Source organism: Papio anubis, chromosome 19 (genome assembly GCF_008728515.1).
Source record: "Papio anubis isolate 15944 chromosome 19, Panubis1.0, whole genome shotgun sequence".
Classification (NCBI taxonomy): Eukaryota; Metazoa; Chordata; class Mammalia; order Primates; family Cercopithecidae; genus Papio; species Papio anubis.
In genome coordinates this window covers 4,567,680-4,588,388 of record NC_044994.1, presented here as the reverse complement: position 1 = coordinate 4,588,388, position 20,709 = coordinate 4,567,680, and the positions used below count along the sequence as shown (strand labels likewise).

Here is a 20,709-nt window from a genome sequence, read left to right as displayed (position 1 = left end):
TGTCTGTCTTCTCTTTCTTCTCTCTCTCTCTCTCTCTGTCTTTCTGTCTTTCTCTTTCTTTCTCTCTTTCTTGAGGGAGTCTCACTCTGTTGCCCAGGTTGGAGTGCAGTGGCACAATCTTGTCCCACTGCAACCTCCACCTCCTGGGCTCAAGCGATTCTCCTGCCTTTGTCTCCCGAGTAGCTGGGATTACAGGTGTAAGCCACGACGCCCAGCTAATTTTTGTATTTTTAGTAGAGACAGGGTTTCACCATGTTGGCCAGGCCAATCTCAAACTCCTGACCTCAAGTAATCTGCCCACTTCAGCCTCCCAAAGTGCTGCGATTGCAGGCATGAACCATCGCCCCTGGCCTCTGGTTAACTTTAAAACTTTAACCCTTGCAGTGTTTTTCATTCTAGTTGCCACTGTGAATGGAGGAGGAGCGTCCCATGACTCCCTGCCTGTTCTGTGAATTGCTAGAAGGATGGCAGGACTCAGAGCTACAGTTGACAGCCCATCAGCAAGGCAAGGGGAGACATGGAGTGGGTAGGGGTGGCTAAAAGAGTCCATCCAAGGGCTCCCACCCAGAATGTGCTCCAGCCTCCAGCCTGAAACGCAGCAGCCCATGATTCTGCATAGATTTTGTCTCCAGTTCTAGCTTTCATTTTACTTCTGTTTAGTTTTCTTTCAGTGTGTACATTGGGAGAATGTGATGAAAGCCAGGGACAGCAGGCTCTGCACTCACTGCGGGCCCTGATCGCTATTACAGCTCTGGAATTAAGTCCCTTAGGTTAAAGCTTGGGAGAGAGCCTGCTGAATCATCAGGATTTATCTCACTCAGCTCATTCAAATAAAAGAAACCTCTGGCCGCGGACGGTGGCTCATGCCTGTAATCCCAGCACTTTGGGAGGCCAAGGCAGGTGGATCACCTGAGATCAGGAGTTCGAGACCAGCCTGGCCAAAATGGTGAAACCTCATCTCTACTAAAAAAAATATATATATATATATGTATTAGGTGGGCATGGTGGTGTGCACCTGTAATCCCAGCTACTTGGGAGGCTAAGGCAGGAGAATCGCTTGAACCAGGGAGGTAGAGGTTACAGTGAGCCGAGATCGTACCACTGCACCCAGCCTGGGCGACAGAGTAAGATTCTGTCTCAAAACAAAACAAACAAAAGAAACCTCTTAACTGAAGCATGAAGGTGAAAATCTTGGCGAACTTCCTTATTAAGAGTGGAGAAATTCAAGCTGTCCTTAAGACAGGCTTACCTTTACCTGTTGGTGGAGACTGGTTCTCTTTGTAGTGTGACCCGCTTTACCAAAAAGGCTAAAGGAAATAAAGCCTTCTGCAGCTGGGGTTCCCTCCACCTTTGTTAGTCAGAGAGCCTGCCGCCCCTGCTCCACGGTGATTCCGTGGCCCTCTTCAGCCCTCTGCCCTGAGGGCCTTCTCTCAATTATCTATTTTATATTTTCCGGGTCTCCAGCCTCCTAGAGGCCAAGGGTCAGCTAGAATTTTAACTGTTTCTTAACCTAGGATTCTTCCAATAAATGGCAAGGGCTGGCATTCTGAGAGTGAGACACTTAAAATGTGAACAGTACTGAGTTAATGAACTTAAGTTCTAACAGCGATGTAAGTGACTTGCATATAGCCTCCTTTGCAAACTCTTCTGATACAGGGTGGGCACCCGGGAGTAAAGCCGAGAGAGTCAGGGCTCTGAGCAGATCTCAGATGAGGTCCTGGACCCCGAGGTGGAGGTGCAGAGGGGAGGGAGGTGGGTGTCGGGGACAATCTCTTTCCTTTTGCAGACTTGCCTTATAAGTCTGGGGCCAGCAGAGCTCTGCTTCCCCACCTGCTTCCTTCCAGCTTTCCTCAGGATTAACTTAATCTTTGCAGATTAAGAGGCTACAAATCCGTTCATATTCCTCTAGGAGGCTTCTCACTCCTCATTTCTTTCTGCCTTCACACTTTCCCTTTGCAGGAGCTGGCGTATCTCCCAGTTAGTCTGTTGCAGACACCCCTAGGCCCCTTTACTCATACTTCTGTTTGTATTTTCAGATGTATTTGCAATTTCTTGCCTGGAGTCTATAATGTAAAACTAGGCAGGGCTCCCAGGCACTGAAGGACACAGCCAAGGCCTTCATTTCACATAGGAATAAGTTATGAGCTTTGTAAGATCTTTAAGATGGAGGTTTAGCCATGAATTAGAGTGGGTTTTCTGAGAATTTCACAACCTAGTTAGGTTTTGTCTGTAAACAAGGGCCGCCCTTCTTCTTCCTTCACAGCACTTTTTATCTGGCCACTCAGGAAACACCAGTTATTTGTTTGTTTGTTTGTTTATTTTTGAGGCAAGGTCTTGCTCTGTTGCCCAGGCTAAAGTACAGGGGTATATAGGCCTGATCATAGCTCATTGCAGCCTCGAACTCGTGAACTCAAACAGTCTTCCCGCCTCAGTCGCCCTAGTAGCTGAGACTACAGGCACACGACTCCACACCCAGCTAAGTTTTTAAAAATTATTTTTTGTGTGGCCAGGTGCGCTGGCTCATGCCTGTAATCCTAGCACTTTGGGAGGCCAAGGTGGGCAGATCACGAGGTCCGGAGATCGAGACCATCCTGGCTAACACAGTGAAACCCTGTCTCTACTAAAAATACAAAAAATTAGCTGGACGTGGTGGTGGGCACCGGTAGTCCCAGCTACTTGGGAGTCTGAGGCAGGAGAATGGCGTGAACCCGGGAGGCGGAGCTTGCAATGAGCTGAGATCGCGCCGTTGCACTCCAGCCTGGGAGACAGAGCGACTCCATCTGAAAATAAAATAAAAAATCTTTTTTGTGGCGACAAGGTCTTATTACTATGTTGTTCAGGCTGGTCTCAAACTCCTGGCCCCAAATGATCCTCCCACTTTGGCATCCCAAAGCATTGGGATTATAGGCATGAGCCACTGCACCTGGCCAGGAAACACCAATTAATTCTCATATTAGCCCAAACAAAACATGATTTGGAAAGTGAACCAGCCCCAGAAATATGAGTTATCTGTTCCCAAACTTCCTGCCTTTCTCCTCCTCTTCTTGCCTTCTCTGCACTGTTAAAATTATCCCAGCCACTCTCCTTTTTCATTAAACTGAATACTTAAGGAATACCCCCAATACAATAATTAGGATTTCAAGAATCTTAAGATTCAAAGACCTCCTCCAACTTCTCCAACTGCATTTACACATTGACTCTAAGTTGTTTCTTGATTTTGGTGGGAAACAGCCTCCATCCAGTGTGTGTGTCCTCACCTGTGGGGACGATGTTTGCTAATGCTGGCTGTCACATGTGAGCCCTTGGTCACAGAATGTCACTTGGATCTATTTCAGAGTTCCCTAAAAAGAAGAAGCACTCGGGAAATGTACAAGGAGAAGAAAACCTTTAACCAGGTAAGCAGAGGTTTTCATTCTAATGTTACATCTCCCGTAAGTGAAGTCACCTCATTTTGAATTTTTTTCAGTGTTAGTTTTGCCTTTAATACATTCAAAGAAACATTACCTGTCCAAACACGTGGACTCATTCCTAACCTCCACAGTGTGAACATTTTCTTTGCAAACCCACAGATCCTCCCTCTTGTTTCTCCCCGACGCTGACAAGCTGGTGATTTCTTCAGGAAAAAGAACTGGCTTTGTGTGAAACAGAATTAAGTGTAGTTTGGGGGCCTGAGGTACTTATAAATGGTAAAAAAGTGTTTTGACCTTCAAAGTCATCCACACAGTGAAATAAAACAGCCACTGTGGAGTCGAGTCATTCATATGACACTGTTTTGAATGTTGTTGTTGTTGTTTTTTAATGTGCGAGCTGAACAATATCTTAAATGGTCCTCATTGAAGGTAAAGTATTCTCAGCCCTTTCTAGATGCACAGTATGCATTCTTCAAAACTTTCTTAGCTTTTCTGTAAAGCTGTTTTACTGGATTCTGTTTTTAAATTGCTGCTAACATTAGGTGGTGGAGAGAACAAAGGTATTATTGGGATATCAGCTCACTGCACTCTGAGAGCAAGTGGTAATTAGAGAGACACAATGAGTCGGGGTAACTAAGAGCTCAGCAACCTCCACCGACCTCCTGCCGCCCTGTCCCTGTGAACTCCCCTCTTAAGGATCCCCTGGGTTTCTCCATTCTCCAAACTCACTAATCCCCAGGGCATCATTCAAGGAGGGGCAGGCCCCTGCAGCAGCAGAACGCGGAAGCTCAACTATTCGCTTCCACCCTCCCCAGCCTCCCAGCCTCACTTTGGAATCCATTAATAATAGGGAAATTAAAGTCTGCCGCCCACTGCTGGGTACTTACACTCTCCTGGGCTGAGAGTGTTTTCAATCGACTGGCTCTTGCCCAGGGAAGATCTTTTCCTTAAAAGGGGAAATTCTGCCCCATTGTGAAATGAACAGCATTCGCCCCGTGGGTAAAACGGGCCAAGAACAGGAGCTGCTGCTCCTTGGGCGCGTGTCCGAAACCCTGGTACCTGGGATGCGTTGAACGCCCGCCCAGCCGGCGGGATGATTGAGGAAGGAGTTTCTGTTCAGCAGAATGGTGGAATGGAGCGCCCTGGGAACTGCAGGCCCGCAACCAAAACCCAAAGGAAGCTGGCGCCCCGGCGCAAGGGAGGCACACGGGCAGTCACCCGCTCGGGGTGCTGGCTGGGCGGCTGACTTGCAAGCCAAAGAATATATACAGAGAGCGATATATTTCTGTGGCTTGACAAGGCCTTTCCCGCTGGTGGTGACGGTGGTGGGCCCCTGGGTGTCTCCCTTCCTGGCCGTGCCTGCCTTCTGCCTGCAACAGGAATCGTGTGTCATATGGAAAGTTGGACTTGACCTGCTTTCATACCACATTCCTGGGGTTATCCAATGATCTCTTGAAACCAGAAATGATATCCTGCAGTTTAGACTGGGCCTTGCTCCCTGCCCCCCGCCCCGCGAGAGTCTTGGCAGAGTTTTAAGAAGTCTATGGTTACAACATAAGATGGGCATCCAGCCTCCCGCTGCCTGAGCTGAAGCTGTGATTCCCCATCTTATGAGGAGTGGCTTCCCCTGCTCAGAACAGGCCGAGCTCAGCTTCCCTCAGGCCGCCCCTCTCCTGCACACAACACTCCACAGGTGCAGCGGGCCCTGCCCTGGCTGCCTCGACCTCACCGAGGACGTGTGACTTCATTTCACACACACTCTCCCATGGCTTCCAGGACACTCTTTCTCTCAACACGGCTTTCGTCTTGGTGGCAGCCTCATAGTGCATGCATGGTTGTCAAGTCGAAATGACAGCATGCTGTCATACTGACAGCTTTTTTCTTTAAGGAACGAGAAGATGTTTTGGACATTTTATCAATCCTCAGGTAATCTACACACTGACACTCGTTAGAGTATGTCATAGGATCTTGCTGCTTTAACTGACCTGGGTTTAGGTTCAAGGAGACGGAAGAGAATTGTTCTATGATAGATTTGTAGTGGATGGTGGACAGAGGGGAATGGTGTGAAGTTGAAGGTTTCCGGAAATCAAGGTGATTTGAGGGCTCTATGGGGACATTCTGCCTGCATGAGGGGTGCAGATAAGCATGTATAACCTCCGGCGTGTTTCAGGACCCTTCTCAGAAATGATCCTCCTTCCCCAATGTTTCAGTTCAACTTGTTGGGAAAGACCCCGCGGAGCTGGTCGTAGCTATTTCCCTGAGCCTTTCTTGTCATATCATTTTTCCCCTTACACGGGGTTTGTGGTGAGCAAGGAGGGACCAGGCAGAGTGGGATTGCCTCAGTCCCTGGTCCACGCGCTTGTTTGAGCCAAAAGCTTCCCGTACCATGCAGGCAACAGTGCCCCTCGCCTGCCCCTCCTGGCCTGGCTCCACCACATCAAGGCCTCGCCAGCTGCAAGTTTCTGTGGACACTGGTCACAGCAGGCGGCCCTGCCCCCACCTTGTCCAGCCCAATCTCGAGTCCCAGGCTCAAGAATGGTGGAGAGTGGGCCGAGTTTCCCTGTAGCTGGACAACACTGCCCTCTGTGATCTCTGCTGCTGTGGATTTCTGTGCTTCAGAGGTGGAGATGGGATCATTTAGATGATTTTTGACAATGGACGGACACTGGCTCTCAAATTAACAATGGGGCTGAGGGCACTCCCCTGTTTTCTGGTCCCAAGCTTTTAAGTATTTACAATCCATCTCCGTTGATAGATATTTTAGCTTAAACTGCATTCCTTCATGGGAACAACAAAGACCTGTCTGTGTATTTGAATTTCTTACAAATGTGTGTTTAACAAAAATTGAAAAGGTGCTTTTTTGTTTGCTCTACTTTCGAAAGTTCTAAGAAGCTGGGGTTGTTTAAAAGTAACTTGCCAACTTCTCGTACGTAGTAGGTACTTAATAAATATTTCCTGAAAGAATGAATGAACAAGGCCAGGCTCGGTGGCTCACACCTGTAATCCCACACTTTGGGAGGCTGAGGTGCTGGATCACCTGAGGTCAGGAGTTCGAGACCAGCCTGGCCAACATAGCAAAACCTCATCTCTACTAAAAATACAAAAATTAGCTGGGCGCGGTGGCATGCTCCTGTAGTCCCAACTACTCGGGAGGCAGAGGCAGGGGGCAGGAGAACTGCTTGAACCTGGGAGGCGGCAGTTACAGTGAGCCAGGACTGTGCCATTGCACTCCAGACTGGGTGACCAGAGCAAGATTCCATCTCAAAATAAAATAATAATAATAATAAAGAATGAATGAACAGATAAACAAGCATGCTTTTCCTCTAGTATTAGTATTAAACACAATGTATATCTTTTACAGCCCATGTATTCTGTGTAGGTTCTTTCAAAAAATATGTCATTACCCCAGTGGCGATGATAGCCCATTCGCCTCAGTAGTTGTGAGTAGGGCAGACAGCCTTACTTCAAGTTAGTCACAGGATTGATTTTTATGTCTGCCTAACCCAAACCCAACCAAATCCTTCATGTGATAAGTTCTCAGGACTCAAAGACCATGTGACATTTATATGTTATTCTCCTAATGTGCAAAGAAGGAAAAAACTCTTTACTGGCTCCTTTACCCAATACTAACTGTGTTTCAGACAAATAAGATACTAATTTCAGAGAGCTAGAGCATGGTGATTTATCATATACAAACCAGTTTATATATAAAAAATACACTTTTTAGGTTTATGATTTATCATATACAGACCATTATTTCATTTGACCCTCATCACAACCTTGCGGGTCTGTGATTAGCCCAGGCCCCTTGGACAGTAGGAGGGGCAAAGCTAGGACTCCAGGCAGGGTGTTTGACCCCAAGTCCAGCAGGCCTGGTTTTGTCCTCAGCTAAGAGATGACAATGGGCATGTCATCCTCCCGAGGACGCACAGATAGCGCCACGGCAAGCTTTCCCTGTGGCAGTGGCTGCACATTTGGTCGTAGGTGTGGGCCTGAGCCTTCCTGGTCATACCGTTTTTTCCCTTTCCATGGGGTTCGTGGTGAGCAAGGAGGGACCAGGCAGAGTGGAAGGAGGAAAGTTGGGAGGTGCCGAGGGAGGTTTTCTTTCTTCCAAATTGTGAGTGTGCGACCAGACTGCGGCAGAGAACGAGCCATGCTCTCTGAGTGTAGAAGCTGCATTGTGAGCACACGTGACGATCTGAAGGGGTTCATTCTCCCCCGGGGGCTGACTTGTTCCAGAGAAGGGCGACAGGCCTGGAGAGCAGTTTGATGCCTTTTCCTCTACGAGGGCTGTGGGATTTGACTCCCGTAGAGCCATTGTTGACAGTTTCTCTGTGTGATGGGGGAAACCTTTGCTGAAGCCTTTTGGAACTTTTGATGGCCGATCAAAGAGGAGTGATTTGTGAAATTGGTTATTTTTCCCATCTGCTGGATGTGAATAGTAAAACGTTTTTGCAAAACCAAAATGGGGAGTTCCTCTGGCTTCAAAACAAGGAGACCAGCCCTGCAAAGCAGAGTTGACTTCCCAGTGGATCCAAAAAGTGCCGTTCTGACCTCAGCCAAGCATCGCAGGCTGTGAACAGCAGAGTCAGCTTTGAGGATCCTCCAGAACCCTCTGTAAGGCCTATGAGGACACTTCTCAGGTTTTGATACACTTGACTATCCAACATTTAACTCCTTGCCTTGGGTCTCTGAGTTTAATTTCCTGCTGTGTCACAGCAACTAAAGGAAAAGGAACATAAGCAAAGGTTCTGAAGTTGCACTTGCACGGCGAGAGGCTGCAAGGAGCCCAGGTGACTGGGTGTGCAGTACCCAGTGTGTACCCAGAGCTCAGTACTGACTCAGTACGTGCCTGGACTTCCAAGCACCCTCATGCTCATGCCTCATTTTTTTTGTCTTATCATTCTTGTGGGACCTTAGGGCTGGGGAGACCGGGATGGGGAGAAGCGAATTGCCCTGTCTCAGGTGCCTTAGGAAACCAGGGGAAAGCTGAGCTCTTATTTGGGGTGGCCTGACTTCCCCATCCTGGTCAGACCTCGTGGATTGCCGGGCACTTTGAAAGAAGGAGGTCCGCACGTTGGAGGTGGGTGAGTGCAGCAGGGTGGAAGATGCTCTGAACCCTGTCTGCCTGCACCAGGCCTTGGTGAGGGGTCCTGCTGGCTCTTACTGGTGCCAGTGAGTAACCAGGTGGGATCCACAGAGCAATGAGGGGTTGCGCATTCCCGCTGGGTTTTGCGCCTCATTTCGTTTTCCCTACTTCGCTCATAACTTGTATGATGATTTCCACGTGCACTTTTTTTTCCAAACTAATTTTTTTTTTGTTTCTTTTGTTTCTGTGGCAAAGCAACAAACTGTAGGCCTTTCACAGGCCCCAGGCCCACCTCTGCTTTGTCTTGGCTCTTTCTCTGTGTAACTCAACGGCACCGAAGGGAAGATGGGTGTTTGATGTTTGTGTGCATTGGGGGCGAGGTGTGAGGGGAATCATGAAAAACACGAACATTTGGTATTTTCAAATAACCCTTCTCCCGGGCTGTTCTCTCCTGGCAGGATGACAGTGCCGATTTGAGGTGCCAGCTCCAGTTTGCCAAAGAGGAAGCCTTCCTGATGCGCAAAAAGATGGCCAAGCTAGGACGGGAGAAGGACGAGCTGGAGCAGGAGCTCCAGAAGTACAAGTCGCTCTATGGGGATGTGGACAGCCCCCTGCCCACGGGGGAAGCAGGCGGGCCCCCCAGCACCCGGGAGGCCGAGCTGAAGCTGCGGCTGAAGCTGGTGGAGGAGGAAGCCAACATCTTGGGCCGGAAGATCGTGGAGCTGGAGGTGGAGAACCGTGGCCTCAAGGCAGAGATGGAGGACATGCGGGGCCAGCAGGAGCGGGAGGGCCTGGGCCGGGACCACGCACCCAGCATTCCTACCTCACCCTTCGGCGACTCCCTGGAGTCCTCCACTGAGCTCCGCCGCCACCTGCAGTTCGTGGAAGAGGAAGCGGAGCTGCTCCGGAGATCCATCTCCGAGATCGAAGACCACAACCGGCAGCTGACCCACGAGCTCAGCAAGTTTAAGTTTGAGCCTCCCCGGGAGCCGGGCTGGCTCGGGGAGGGTGCGAGTCCTGGTGCCGGGGGTGGGGCCCCCCTGCAGGAGGAGCTGAAGTCAGCCAGGCTGCAGATCAGCGAGCTCAGCGGCAAGGTGCTCAAACTGCAGCACGAGAACCATGCGCTGCTGTCCAACATCCAGCGCTGCGACCTGGCAGCGCACCTGGGGCTGCGTGCCCCCAGTCCCCGGGACAGCGATGCCGAGAGCGATGCAGGCAAGAAGGAGAGTGAGGGGGAGGAGAGCCGCCTGCCCCAGCCCAAGCGGGAAGGCCCTGTTGGCGGGGAGAGTGACTCGGAGGAGATGTTCGAGAAGACGTCGGGCTTCGGGAGCGGGAAGCCATCGGAGGCCAGCGAGCCGTGCGCCGCGGAGCTCCTGAAGGCCCGGGAGGACTCCGAGTGCCTAGTGACCCTAAAACACGAGGCCCAGCGGCTAGAGCGGACGGTGGAGCACCTCATCGCGGACACCGACAGCTTCCTCCGTGACGCGGGGCTGCAGGGTGGTGCACCCTCGCCGGGGCCTGGCCTCCAGGGTGAAGAGGAGCCGGGCGAGGGGGACCAGCAGGAGCCTCACCTGCTGGGGACCATCAACGCCAAGATGAAGTCTTTCAAGAAAGAGCTTCAGGCCTTCCTGGAGCAGGTGAACCGCATTGGGGATGGCCTATCCCCCTTGCCCCACCTCACAGAGTCCTCTAGCTTCCTCTCCACTGTGACTTCCGTGTCCCGGGACTCCCCCATCGGGAACCTGGGGAAGGAGCTGGGCCCAGACTTGCAGGTAAGGGGGCTCGTGGCTTCGCCTCCCTGCTCCGCCTTGCTCTTCCTCCTTCTCGCTGGCATTGCTGCACTCGGGCTCACGCTGCTCACGGCTGCTTGGTTATGATTTCAAACCTGCATTGTACTAAAGCCTCCGGGGCAACCGGATCCTCTCTCTTGGTTGGGCTCCGTTTTTTTTGTTTTTTGTTTTTTGTTTTTTTTAAGTTTTCTTGTATTGCCTTGTTTCTTTTTCCTTTTTCCTGTCTTATTTTTAACTGCGCCACGGCTCATGGTTTAGAGGCCCTCCCAGACACGAGGCTAAGCCCAGTGGAAGCGATAGGGCTCGACGCAGGCCGGCCTTGCTCCTCTCTCGGTATCTCAACCAACCAGCCACACGCTGAAGAAGCCGTGAGGAGGCTAAGACAAACGCATGTCACAGTCAGGATAATTAGCAGACTCGCTACCAAGCACGTCCCTTCCTGGGTGTGTTTCAAGGGACACAGTGCAGTCCAAGGCCCTAGGCAGCCCAGGCCCCCATTCCCGCTGGAGGATCAGCCAAAGCGGGCGAGGAGCGCGGTGCTGAGAAGGATGGTTTTGGTGGAAAAGCGCTGCTGGCTCGTGCCGCCCTGCCGCCGCTGGGGAGGGCGCGGAGGGCCTCCGAGGACTGCTGTCCTAGCCTCGCCTGGGTGCATGGCCCAGCTGCCGCCCTGGACTGTGGCTTTGGCTGCTCGACCCACAAGTAAGGAAGGAAGAGCCTCGTTTTCCGTTTCCTTCACGGGTAGCGTGCTTGCGGTTGAGTTCTGGATTCACGCATCGCCATCGCATGTGCCCCGTAACCAGTGTTTCGCACCCCCACTTTCTCTTTTTGCTTTTCCGATGTGTCCACCCGCCCTTTTGCTCATTCTCATCTTGGGTCTGTTCTCTTCACTTTCGTCCACCGCTGTCTTTAAGCTGGTGTTTCTATTTGTGCTGTTCTTTGGTCGTTTTCTCAGTCGTCTCCCTTATCCATTTTTGTTTTCTTTATCCCCTCTCCCTGCCTCCACCTTCTTGTCCTTTGTTTTGTTTGTTTGTTTGTTTGTTTAAAATTTAAAAAAAACAAAAATCCCTCCCGTGCACCTAACAGTCCAGACTGAGAGAGCAGCTAGAGTGGCAGCTGGGGCCGGCCCGAGGGGACGAGCGGGAGAGCCTGCGCCTCCGAACTGCACGGGAGCTGCACCGCCGCGCAGACGGGGACGCCGGGAGCCATGGGCTGGGAGGCCAGACCTGCTTCAGTCTGGAGGTCAGCGTGGGCAAGCAATCCCCGCCCCCCTTCCTTTTTCTGTGTGGCTGACTGCGTGACGTTTTCTGTCCCGGACAAGGCCCTGAGGGAACATGGCAGGAGGATGTGGAACTAGGTGGAACTCACTTGGCAGCAAACCCATTGTGTGCACTGGGACAGGCAGGTGTGTGCAGGTGCATGCGGTGAACTGCTGTGCTTGTCAGACAGAGGGACAGCTCACTGCAGGCGCTGTCCACCTCCTGTTTCCGCAGACAGGGAGCCCCTGGAGGCAGGCCGATTGTTGAGCGCGCAGTGGCTTCTTGTGCAGTTGCAGAGAACAGGGATGAAAACTCAGCCCGGGCTTCCCTGCTCTGGAGGAAACTCCCCTTAGGGCTCCCCTTTTTCGGTTGTTGCCTGTGTCTCGTGTGACCATCCCACGGTCTCAAGTGATACTGCCAGCCGGTTGCTAGAATCAGGGAGGCTCACTCCTGACCTGTGGGCACCCTTAGCAGGCTCTTTCACCACAGTAACCCAGTGTACACAAGGCTGCAGCCACCACAGGGACCATGGTTGGAACTGTTGTCAGAAGCCTGGGAGAGTGAAAGCTCTTAGACACAGGCCACCCCACCCGGGAGAGAAAGAGGGGGTTCCCAAGGAGCTGTTGAATGAGGAAACACCTTTAAAAGTCCAGATGCTGTGTCAGTGTAAAGTATGATTAGTAACAGAGAGAGAATGCAATGTCCTGCCATTGGGGACTTACAAGGGGGAAGTGTGTCATAGCTCCCCTAGTCAGGGGCCAGTTTTCCCTTCCCACTGTAGCTCTTCCTTCTTTGCCATGGGCTGTTTCTGGAACCACAGCTCCGGCTACACAGGGCGGCCCCCTTCCCTTTGATGGTTGGTTTTACAGGAACTGCATCTCCCTTTCCAAGTGTTCTGCCCTTCAAGGTGTGTCACACATAGCTGTGTGCAGTTAGAGCCTGTGTCAGACAGCTCTCCTCCCGGATTCTTCCTAGGTCCTTATTGTGTAACCTGGAGCAGTGATAAGTGGTCACCATCGTGAATGCGTAGCATAGCTGCAGAAACTGGGACTGATTGGGGAGAAGCATACTGAGTTGAAGCAAACCAAATACTGAGGGACAATAAAGCTTCACAAGAAGTAGATTAGCAGAGTGAGCTGGTGCCACGGGGCAGCACAGGATCTCCAAACGGTGCAGCTCGGAAGGGAACAGCAGGTCTACAGATGAAGGCTCTCATTCTGCAGATGAGAAAAAGGAAGCCCGAGAAGTGAAGCGGCTTGCCAGTAAACTCTCCTCCTGGTTGGTGGCAGAACTGGGTCTAGAACAGCCTTCAGCCAGCTGCAGCCCCCACTCCCCAGCACATCCCCGGAGGGGCCTGATCTGTAGCGGTGGGAGAGCCCTGCACTGACCCCTGGGTGCGTTTCTAAAGAGTCACTCTAACAACTAATTGTACGGCCGCAGTCTTGCCATGGAATGGCACCACATCCATCTAGCTTCCTTTAATTTTGTATATTTTAACAAGAAAGCTAAAAATCTCCATAGTGAAAGGCCAGATCTAGGGAGCGTCATTTCCTAGAAGGGGAAGCAGTATGAATCAGGAGTTCTAAACAAACATCCCTCGTTCTGATGTTTTTTATTCACAAAGACATTTCACACAGGAGAGAAAACTCAATTATGCTGCAAACACATCCTATTTTATTTTATTTTATTTTTTAATAAGGCATGTTCTGGAGCCACTTGGAATCTCCACAGTGTTTCCTTTTATTAGAGGAGCTGGATGTGGATCTGTCGCAGAGCCTGGGTCGGGAGAGGCAGCCCCGTCCCTGGTGTGAATGTCACTCTGACAGCCTTGTTAGTTTGGTCTTTGAATATGACATTGTGTTAAGGAATTGTACAATGGATAATTCTGGGGAGCAGAACTCTTAAAAGCCTTTTAATGAGAACATCCCTGAATTTGCTGCCAACAATTGCTTTCCCATGAGGCTCTAATGGAAACAGTACACAAAGCCCCCGTAAGTCAGCCCAGCCGCCCAGCCGGAGCTGGAGTAACTGAGAGAAACACAACACCGACACCTTCATGCAGACTGAGGCAGGGCTGCAGCTGCAGGTCCCGCCGGTAGCTCTCTTTGCTCCCTTCTACGTTTCCCTTGAAATAACCACCAATTTTGCCCTCAGGCCAGCCACGACTGTACCTGTGTGGATCCCCTTTAGCTCTCTGCCCGTAGTTCCTCGGGGGTGTGGGAGGGGCCCAATAGCACACCTAGTATCAGGGCATCAAAGAAGAAACTTTCCATATTTGAGCAGAAGTTTTTAAGGAGGATTCATGTCTCAAGCTGCACTTCAAAACGCCTCTGTGTCTTTTGCCTTAAGGATTTTTGTATTTGGGGAAAGGGGAAAGAAGGTAAGTTATTATTTTGAAAGATGGAGGCATTCTGGCCAGACCAAAACTGTAACTGCTACTCATAGTTGTACCAGCCACAGCAGTTATAACATTAAAGAGGAGAAAGAGAAGTGCATTCTTACACATGACACATTTTAGCAGATTGCAAATCTGGGCAGTGGAGGAGCCCTGCTGCTCAAACGCCGTCATTCACTAAACCTGGGAAAGGGGCGGTTTCTCCAAGGCCAGCATTCTTACAGCCACAGCCAGAGCAAACTGAAGTCAGAACCCACGGACACCCACTAACACATCAATGCAACCACGCAAAAATGAACTGCTAAAAAAATAACAGACTTCAGGACAAGTGTTCCTGCTGCCTGCTCTTCTCAGGAGATAGTAGCGAGATGCTCACACTGTGCACTGGACTCTTCCCTGACTTGGCTCCCTGGGGTTCCCATCAAACGTGAGACATTCGCATTTGTTAAGAGAGAGTGGTGTGTGGAATGGTTTGGAATGTGTGAGGCACCTTAAAAATAGTCCTGAATGAGAAGTAGCCATGCACGGACGCTGGTCGGATTTCAGATATAAAGGAGACCAGGCCTGTGACCAGAGGATTGAGTTTCTGGGTCAGAAATCTCAAAGAGCTCTTCTCCTCAGTGCCTGCTTTTATCCTTCAATCAAGGAAGCACACAAAGCACTCACGATCCCACGTGCCTCAGCTGTGAAATGCCAGCCACAAGGAAGTTACGTGGGGTTTTATGCCAAGTATTTGCACACATGTGTTGGCCTCATGTACTGCTTTTGAAATAAGTGGTTGCGAAACTGGCCAGGACAAAATGGAACCCTCCAGAAAATGACGCCGTGGTCTTGGTGATGGAATTGTCCTAATACAGGAGTAGTATTGCTAGGCACTTTAGTGACGGCCATGAGAAGCCTTGCTTTTCTGTTTGTGTTTGAGATTGTGAAGATAATCTTCGTAGGTGTGGGAAGTAATTTATAAGCTGCTTTCTCTGGAGTTGGGGAAGTTAGCCTTTGTCAGTCAGTGTGGGATGCAGCTCTACTGGGGATGACATGGGCGGGAGTTTCAGAACACTGATGTGGGGAGAATGGTTACGGTTGTCAAGACTAGTGTCTCAGCAGCCTCGGAAACAAGTGAGGGTGGTGTTGGTTTAGATGAGCTGCTTTAATAGGGAGATCAAAATGAATTTGATGTGTAATCAGAATCCTAGGTAAGTGAACAAAGAACGGTTTTTTTTTAGAATCAAACCTTTGGGGATTGGGTGGTAAAGGGAAATACTTATTTTTTTAGAAGATATTTATGTGTCATGTGAAACTTTTCTCCAGATGTATGTGGTCGTATGCAGTTGTGTGGCAGTAGAGTAATTCTAGGCTGAACCTGTTGCCATAGCATGTTTGTATGTTGTTTTTTGTAACATTGGAGTGACGCTGGCATCCCGGCTAGGAGCAGTTGTCCGTGGGAGTTTTAGTATTGCATTAGCAAAAATGGACAATAAAGGAAAATGAAACTTCTGATAGATCAGGAGGATCTAAGCGTGTCTGTTTGTGAGCAGGCAGCAGTCTACAGAGAACACTGGAGCCTTCGCAGGTGAATCCGACTTCCCCCGTGAACAGACTCGTAGGACCTCCTTTTCTGTAACTCTTCAAAGGTGTGGTTCAAACAGTCATGCAATCTATAGAAACTAAACTAATACATCTTTGCTTTTCTTAAACAATACGCTTGATTAGGATGTCTGTTTTTACACCTCATAAAGCTTTTGGCTAGCACCTAATGCATTAAATAAGAAGGATTTTTACATTTTGAGTTTATAGAGTAATGTGTAGCTGGAAAGTAAAGCTGGCAGGAGAGCAGCCTAGGTGACCTGGAAACAGTCCTGCACAGAACACCTGAGACAGGAGGGAAGCCCCGAGGGCAGGTGTGGCCACCGTGTTAACGCTGTATCCCCCCACGCTTTAGACGGTGCCTAGCACTGGAGGTGCTCAATAAATACTGAATAAAACACTGCATAAAATACGAAGTATCCTCTTAAATACATTGCTGAATTCCCAGGAAATTTAGGGGAATCTTCAAGAGTTGGAATTGATTTTAGAATTGGGACCCAGAAGGCCAAACACGGTGGCTCACGCCTGTAATCTCAGCACTTTGGGAGGCTGAGGCGGGCAGATCACTTGAGATCAGAAGTTCGAGACCAGCCTGACCAACATGGTGAAACCCTGCCTCTACCAAAAACACAAAAATTAGTCAGCTGTGGTGGCATGCACCTGTAATCCCAGCTGCTCGGGAGGCTGAGGCAGGAGAATCACTTGAGCCCGGGAGGTGGAGGTTGCAGTGAGCCCAGATCGTGCCACTGCACTCTAGCCTGGGTGACAGAGCGAGACCCTGTCTCAAAACAAAAACAAACAAACAAACAATTGAGAACCAGAGCGGTCTCTGTGGCCCTTGGGTTTCAGCAGCTCCAAAGGAACAGAGGATGGGACCCGACATCACAGGGAAAGAAAGGAAATGAATGAACCAGAGAAGCATTTGCCTGCTGGCCCTGGGGCAAGGAGCGAGGAGGCAGTGCGGATACTTGTTTCCCCAGCAAGAGCTCTGCATCAGGAGTGGGAGGGCTAGAGCTGGCCTCACCCAGGGTCAGGCTTTGAATTGATGTTACCAGTTTGGTCCGGGAATCCCCAGAGAAAGGGATTTGTGTAATATTGCGAGCTCCAGCAAACAGGAAACCAATCTGGAGGCACATCCTCCACCCAGATCCATACCAGATCCATAGGTGAGTGCCCCTAGGAGATGAAGTCACACAAGCCAGTAACGTCCAGCAGGAACACGAGTTGGCAGACTCGGCAAATGGGATTCAGCCCTAAGACTGCAGATAATAGAATTTTCAGATGGACGCTATCAGATAAGTGCGTTCACAGTTATTAAAGGCAACCAAACAGGACAACAGTATGCCACCATCATAAAAGACCACATATATTTTTTAAGTAATAGAACTTTTAGAAATGAAAAATTAGTCATTGAGGTCAACACGTAGGGAAATGCATCTTTTCAGAGAACCCCAAACAATGCTTCATATGTATAAAAGACTATAATAGTCTCGAACAACTAGCAAATCAAAGAAGCATTTAATGCTCTCAGAAATTACTGAGTTTTCTGAAAATAGGATGTTTAAATCTCTAGTTTTCAAAATTTTATGCCAAACTTGGTGAATCCCCAGTGTCTGATTTTCTGTCTCCGTTCTTCTTTCCTTAATACCCCTTTCTCGTATCCCCAGTGCTAAGGAAAGTGCTCTGCTCTTTTATTTTTTGCATTTTCTGTTCTTAGGGTGTGATCTTCACTCTTGACTACCCAGGTACCATCAGATTAGGAGGAGCAAACAGTATCCTCAGGGAGAAGTAGTAGATGAGTTAAAGGGACTCAGAATGAACCAGCGAAACAGCACATATTTTATTGCAACAATCTACTCGAATTCCCAGTTTTATAAATCACCTGTTTTCAAGTAGCATAATCCAGTGGGTAAACTATCATGCTTAAATTTTGATGATGCCTGAGATTTTTAGCATAACAGTGTTTCCATCTCTAAACACATTTTATTTCAAAAGTAGTGACACTGACTCCTCTATCATGGCATTAGAACATAAAAGGTATACTTTACCAATAAAAGTCATGATACGGATTCCACCACCTGTCTTTAAATGTAGTAAGTACATCTTTGTGCGATTCTCCTTAGGCAACATGTGCGATTGGGAGGCCTGAAGCCGTGCATCTCTGCTCATTGATGAACCCCCACCCTATTGCCCTGAGCATCGGGGTCAGATCACCTCGATAAAGATACCCTCGGCTGAGCAGGAAAAACTCTAATAAGAAAGCATATGAAAAAGTTAATTATGCAACTCAGAAAGACCCCATGACTTGGGGAGGGAATCCAAGAGGCTGATGTGTAATAGGTGGTCATGCTTGCCTCGGTCATAGTCAGCTCTGACCATCCCAGCGTCCAGAAGCCACTATGGGAGCAAGGTCACCTCTGGTGTACTTTGGCCTTCTTCTCTCAGTCTGGTTTGTGGTTATGGTGGCGGGTGAAGCTGCCCACCCCCCTCCTGGGTAAGAGATGCAGGGCAGGTGGAGCTGTCCCTCCCCAGGTAACTCAGGGAGCGGTGGGGTCTAGCGGGAAACCCCAGGGGAGCTGCCACAGTCACTCCACTGCTGCAGCGCCCACACATGCTGTGTCGCTCCGTGTGTGTCCCTGGCTTGTGCAGATGTCTGTCCTGCGTCATCACCTCAGGCAGAGTTCTCATTTCCACTAAACCCCTTCCTTTATCCCACCGATCAGCTCAGGGGCCCCTCTGTTTTACCTGAGCAGAGTGTATCCATAGAGGAGCTACAGGGTCAGCTCGTGCAGGCGGCCAGACTGCATCAAGAGGAGACAGAGACATTTACAAACAAGATCCATAAGGTAAATATTTAACACGGATTTTTCAGCACAACCGCTTCGTGAACTGCACAGCCCCAAAGGAGAAATGCCACGATGCATTTTCAAAGAAGGCTGTCTGTTGCGTACAGGCTGCTAGACTCCCGGGCACCTATGGGAAGGTCACCCAGTAGAGCTGTCCCCTCTCAGATGTCCCTAAAGATAACTCTACCTTTCTGCTCTAGCACATGCTTTTCAGCATCTACACTGTGGTCTCAGCAAGGTCTTCCTCATACCTAATCTAAACTGTCCTGCAGCAGTACCAGCCTAACATCAAGTAAGAGCCTAAATGCAACTGGACAGAAAAGTGTGTCTGTCACCTCTGCTAATGTTGGGTGAATTTTCTGATAGAAAAATCAGCAACCTCACCCTAAGCCATTGCCTTCAGAAAACTGCCGCAACTTGAGCTGTGGCCTGATTAACCTCTGTTACTCTCGCTAATTACCTTTTATCTGCAAATCCTTCCCTAGAGTTCCCAGTAGAAGGGATTCACAGATGTAGGCACTCATCGCCCTGGACATCCATGAGAACGGCCCAATCCCTGCCACCCCAAACCTAATTAAGTTGTGGACAGAGATCTAGGTTCAGAATTGCTGCAGCTGCTCTTCCCCTCTGTATTTGTTCTTGAAAGATAGTTGTGTCTTTAAAACCAAACAAAGCAAAGCAGTTGATCTTGAATAGAGCACCTTGGTGTTTTAAAATAAATATCCTATGCAAATAAAGTCCTGGTGTATCTAAGAACTTACTTTGGCAAGGAATGTGTGCTACACATAAGCCCCCATGTTGACTGAGGCCATGTGATTTAAGTGGGTCACAAACTGATTAAAGGAGTGAGTGCCTTCTCTGTACCTTGCAGCTTAGGGAAGGCAGGGCCGAATGCCAAGATCTAAATACTTTCTGCCAACTTCTACCACTACATGCATGACTCAATTTTTAAGTGTTTCATTTAGGGGTCAAATTGCACATCTTATTATCAGAGGAAAATAATTCCATGTTACTTGAAAGATAGATTCCTAAGTAATTAAACAAAAAAAGTTTTGCATGGCACCAAAAATTGTTTGAAAAGTGCGTTTATCACTGAAGATGCTGCTAGCACAATGTCCGGGGCCCACGTGTTTCTAGTATGTGGGTTGATGATGGAGGAGTATTGCGGAAGAGCTTTCGAATGGTAGGAGATGTCCTTCAGGCTTGTTCAGAAGGGAAGGGAAAGTGTCCCCCAAGGTGCCCAGAGGGCAGAGGACTGAGTTCTGAGACTTGGGGAGTTCACGGAGTCGTGGAACAGAAGGAGCTGGAAAGGGCAGTGGAGACGTGAGGGAGAGAAAAGAAGGCTCTCCAGGAGGGCCTGGGCGCAGTGCTGGAGGCGGGTCCGAGTGTCTCAGCACCTCTCCACAGCCTGGCCCAGGGCCTCTCCACAGCCAGGCGGGGAAGGGGCTCACATTATCTTCACATGGCCCCTGAGGCCAGTGAAGCCTGCCTAGCAGGAGTCAGTTGGCTAAGACTTGTAAAAGAAAATAAAACTACAGGACTTTCTAAATGGATTATGTCAAGGGCAAAGTTAAGTCCTGGAGACTGAGTCATGAACATGTTTGCAGTTTTGTTTCTTAGATTATAGATGAACTCTCTTCCTCATTGTTCTTGTTCTGTGAATGACCAAGAGACCAGAGACCAGACCGCCCTTCTTTTTAATTACTGATCTTTGTTATAGATTAACTGCCTCTTCTATTGTCATGTACCTAACTCAAACCAGATGGTACAAAAGATCCCATGACTGTTACATCTTCAGTGTGAAATGTTAAATACACTTCCCCCACCCAAAAAAATACCACGTTGACTTACCAGTAGGAAATTGCAGATGCTGGGTGTCTGGTGCACTAGGCTGCCCTTGTGTCCACAGGGGAGAACAGTGGTGGAATGCTGAGGGTTGCTGAGATGGTGAATAAAATCACCTATTTTGTGTTATTTCGGCCAAAACTACAATAAAGGTCAGGTATTAGGAGAACAGCCACCAGGTCGTTGTCTAGACCTGTGGACCTTTGCAGAGCTGCCTCTGACTCTTCACTGGCCTTCAGCGCGTTGGCCTCCGGCAGCTGTGGTTCTATTCCCATGGCCTCTGAGAATTAATCTAGTACTTTAAAGAGAAAAACAAATCCCTTCCTTGGTTTTTGGCATAAGAAGGAGTGTTAAGAGAGGACAGCTGATAACCTTCAGGCTGGCATTCGAACCTTTTATTGGTCTATAGAACACAAAGCTTTGATCCCATAGTATCACTTTAGCTACTGTAAATATTATTTATAGATCCTATTCTTGTGCCCTTCTGTGCAAAG

General features: G+C 49.3%; 1 protein-coding gene across 7 annotated transcripts in view; it reads left to right on the top strand.

The window, feature by feature from the left end:
* Positions 1-20,709, top strand: part of MTCL1 (microtubule crosslinking factor 1) — a 123,230-nt gene that overhangs the window by 65,841 nt on the left and 36,680 nt on the right. For 4 of the 7 annotated variants that reach the window (XM_031658703.1, XM_031658705.1, XM_031658701.1 and 1 more), the window contains exons 4-7: positions 3,336-3,395; positions 8,958-10,271; positions 11,373-11,528; positions 18,248-18,370. In XM_031658703.1, coding sequence (XP_031514563.1) covers positions 3,336-3,395; positions 8,958-10,271; positions 11,373-11,528; positions 18,248-18,370 — 1,653 coding nt within the window. The remainder of the gene's footprint in view (positions 1-3,335; positions 3,396-8,957; positions 10,272-11,372; positions 11,529-18,247; positions 18,371-20,709) is intronic. The other 3 variants (XM_009192396.4, XM_031658704.1, XM_031658702.1) reach the window with 2 other exon arrangements.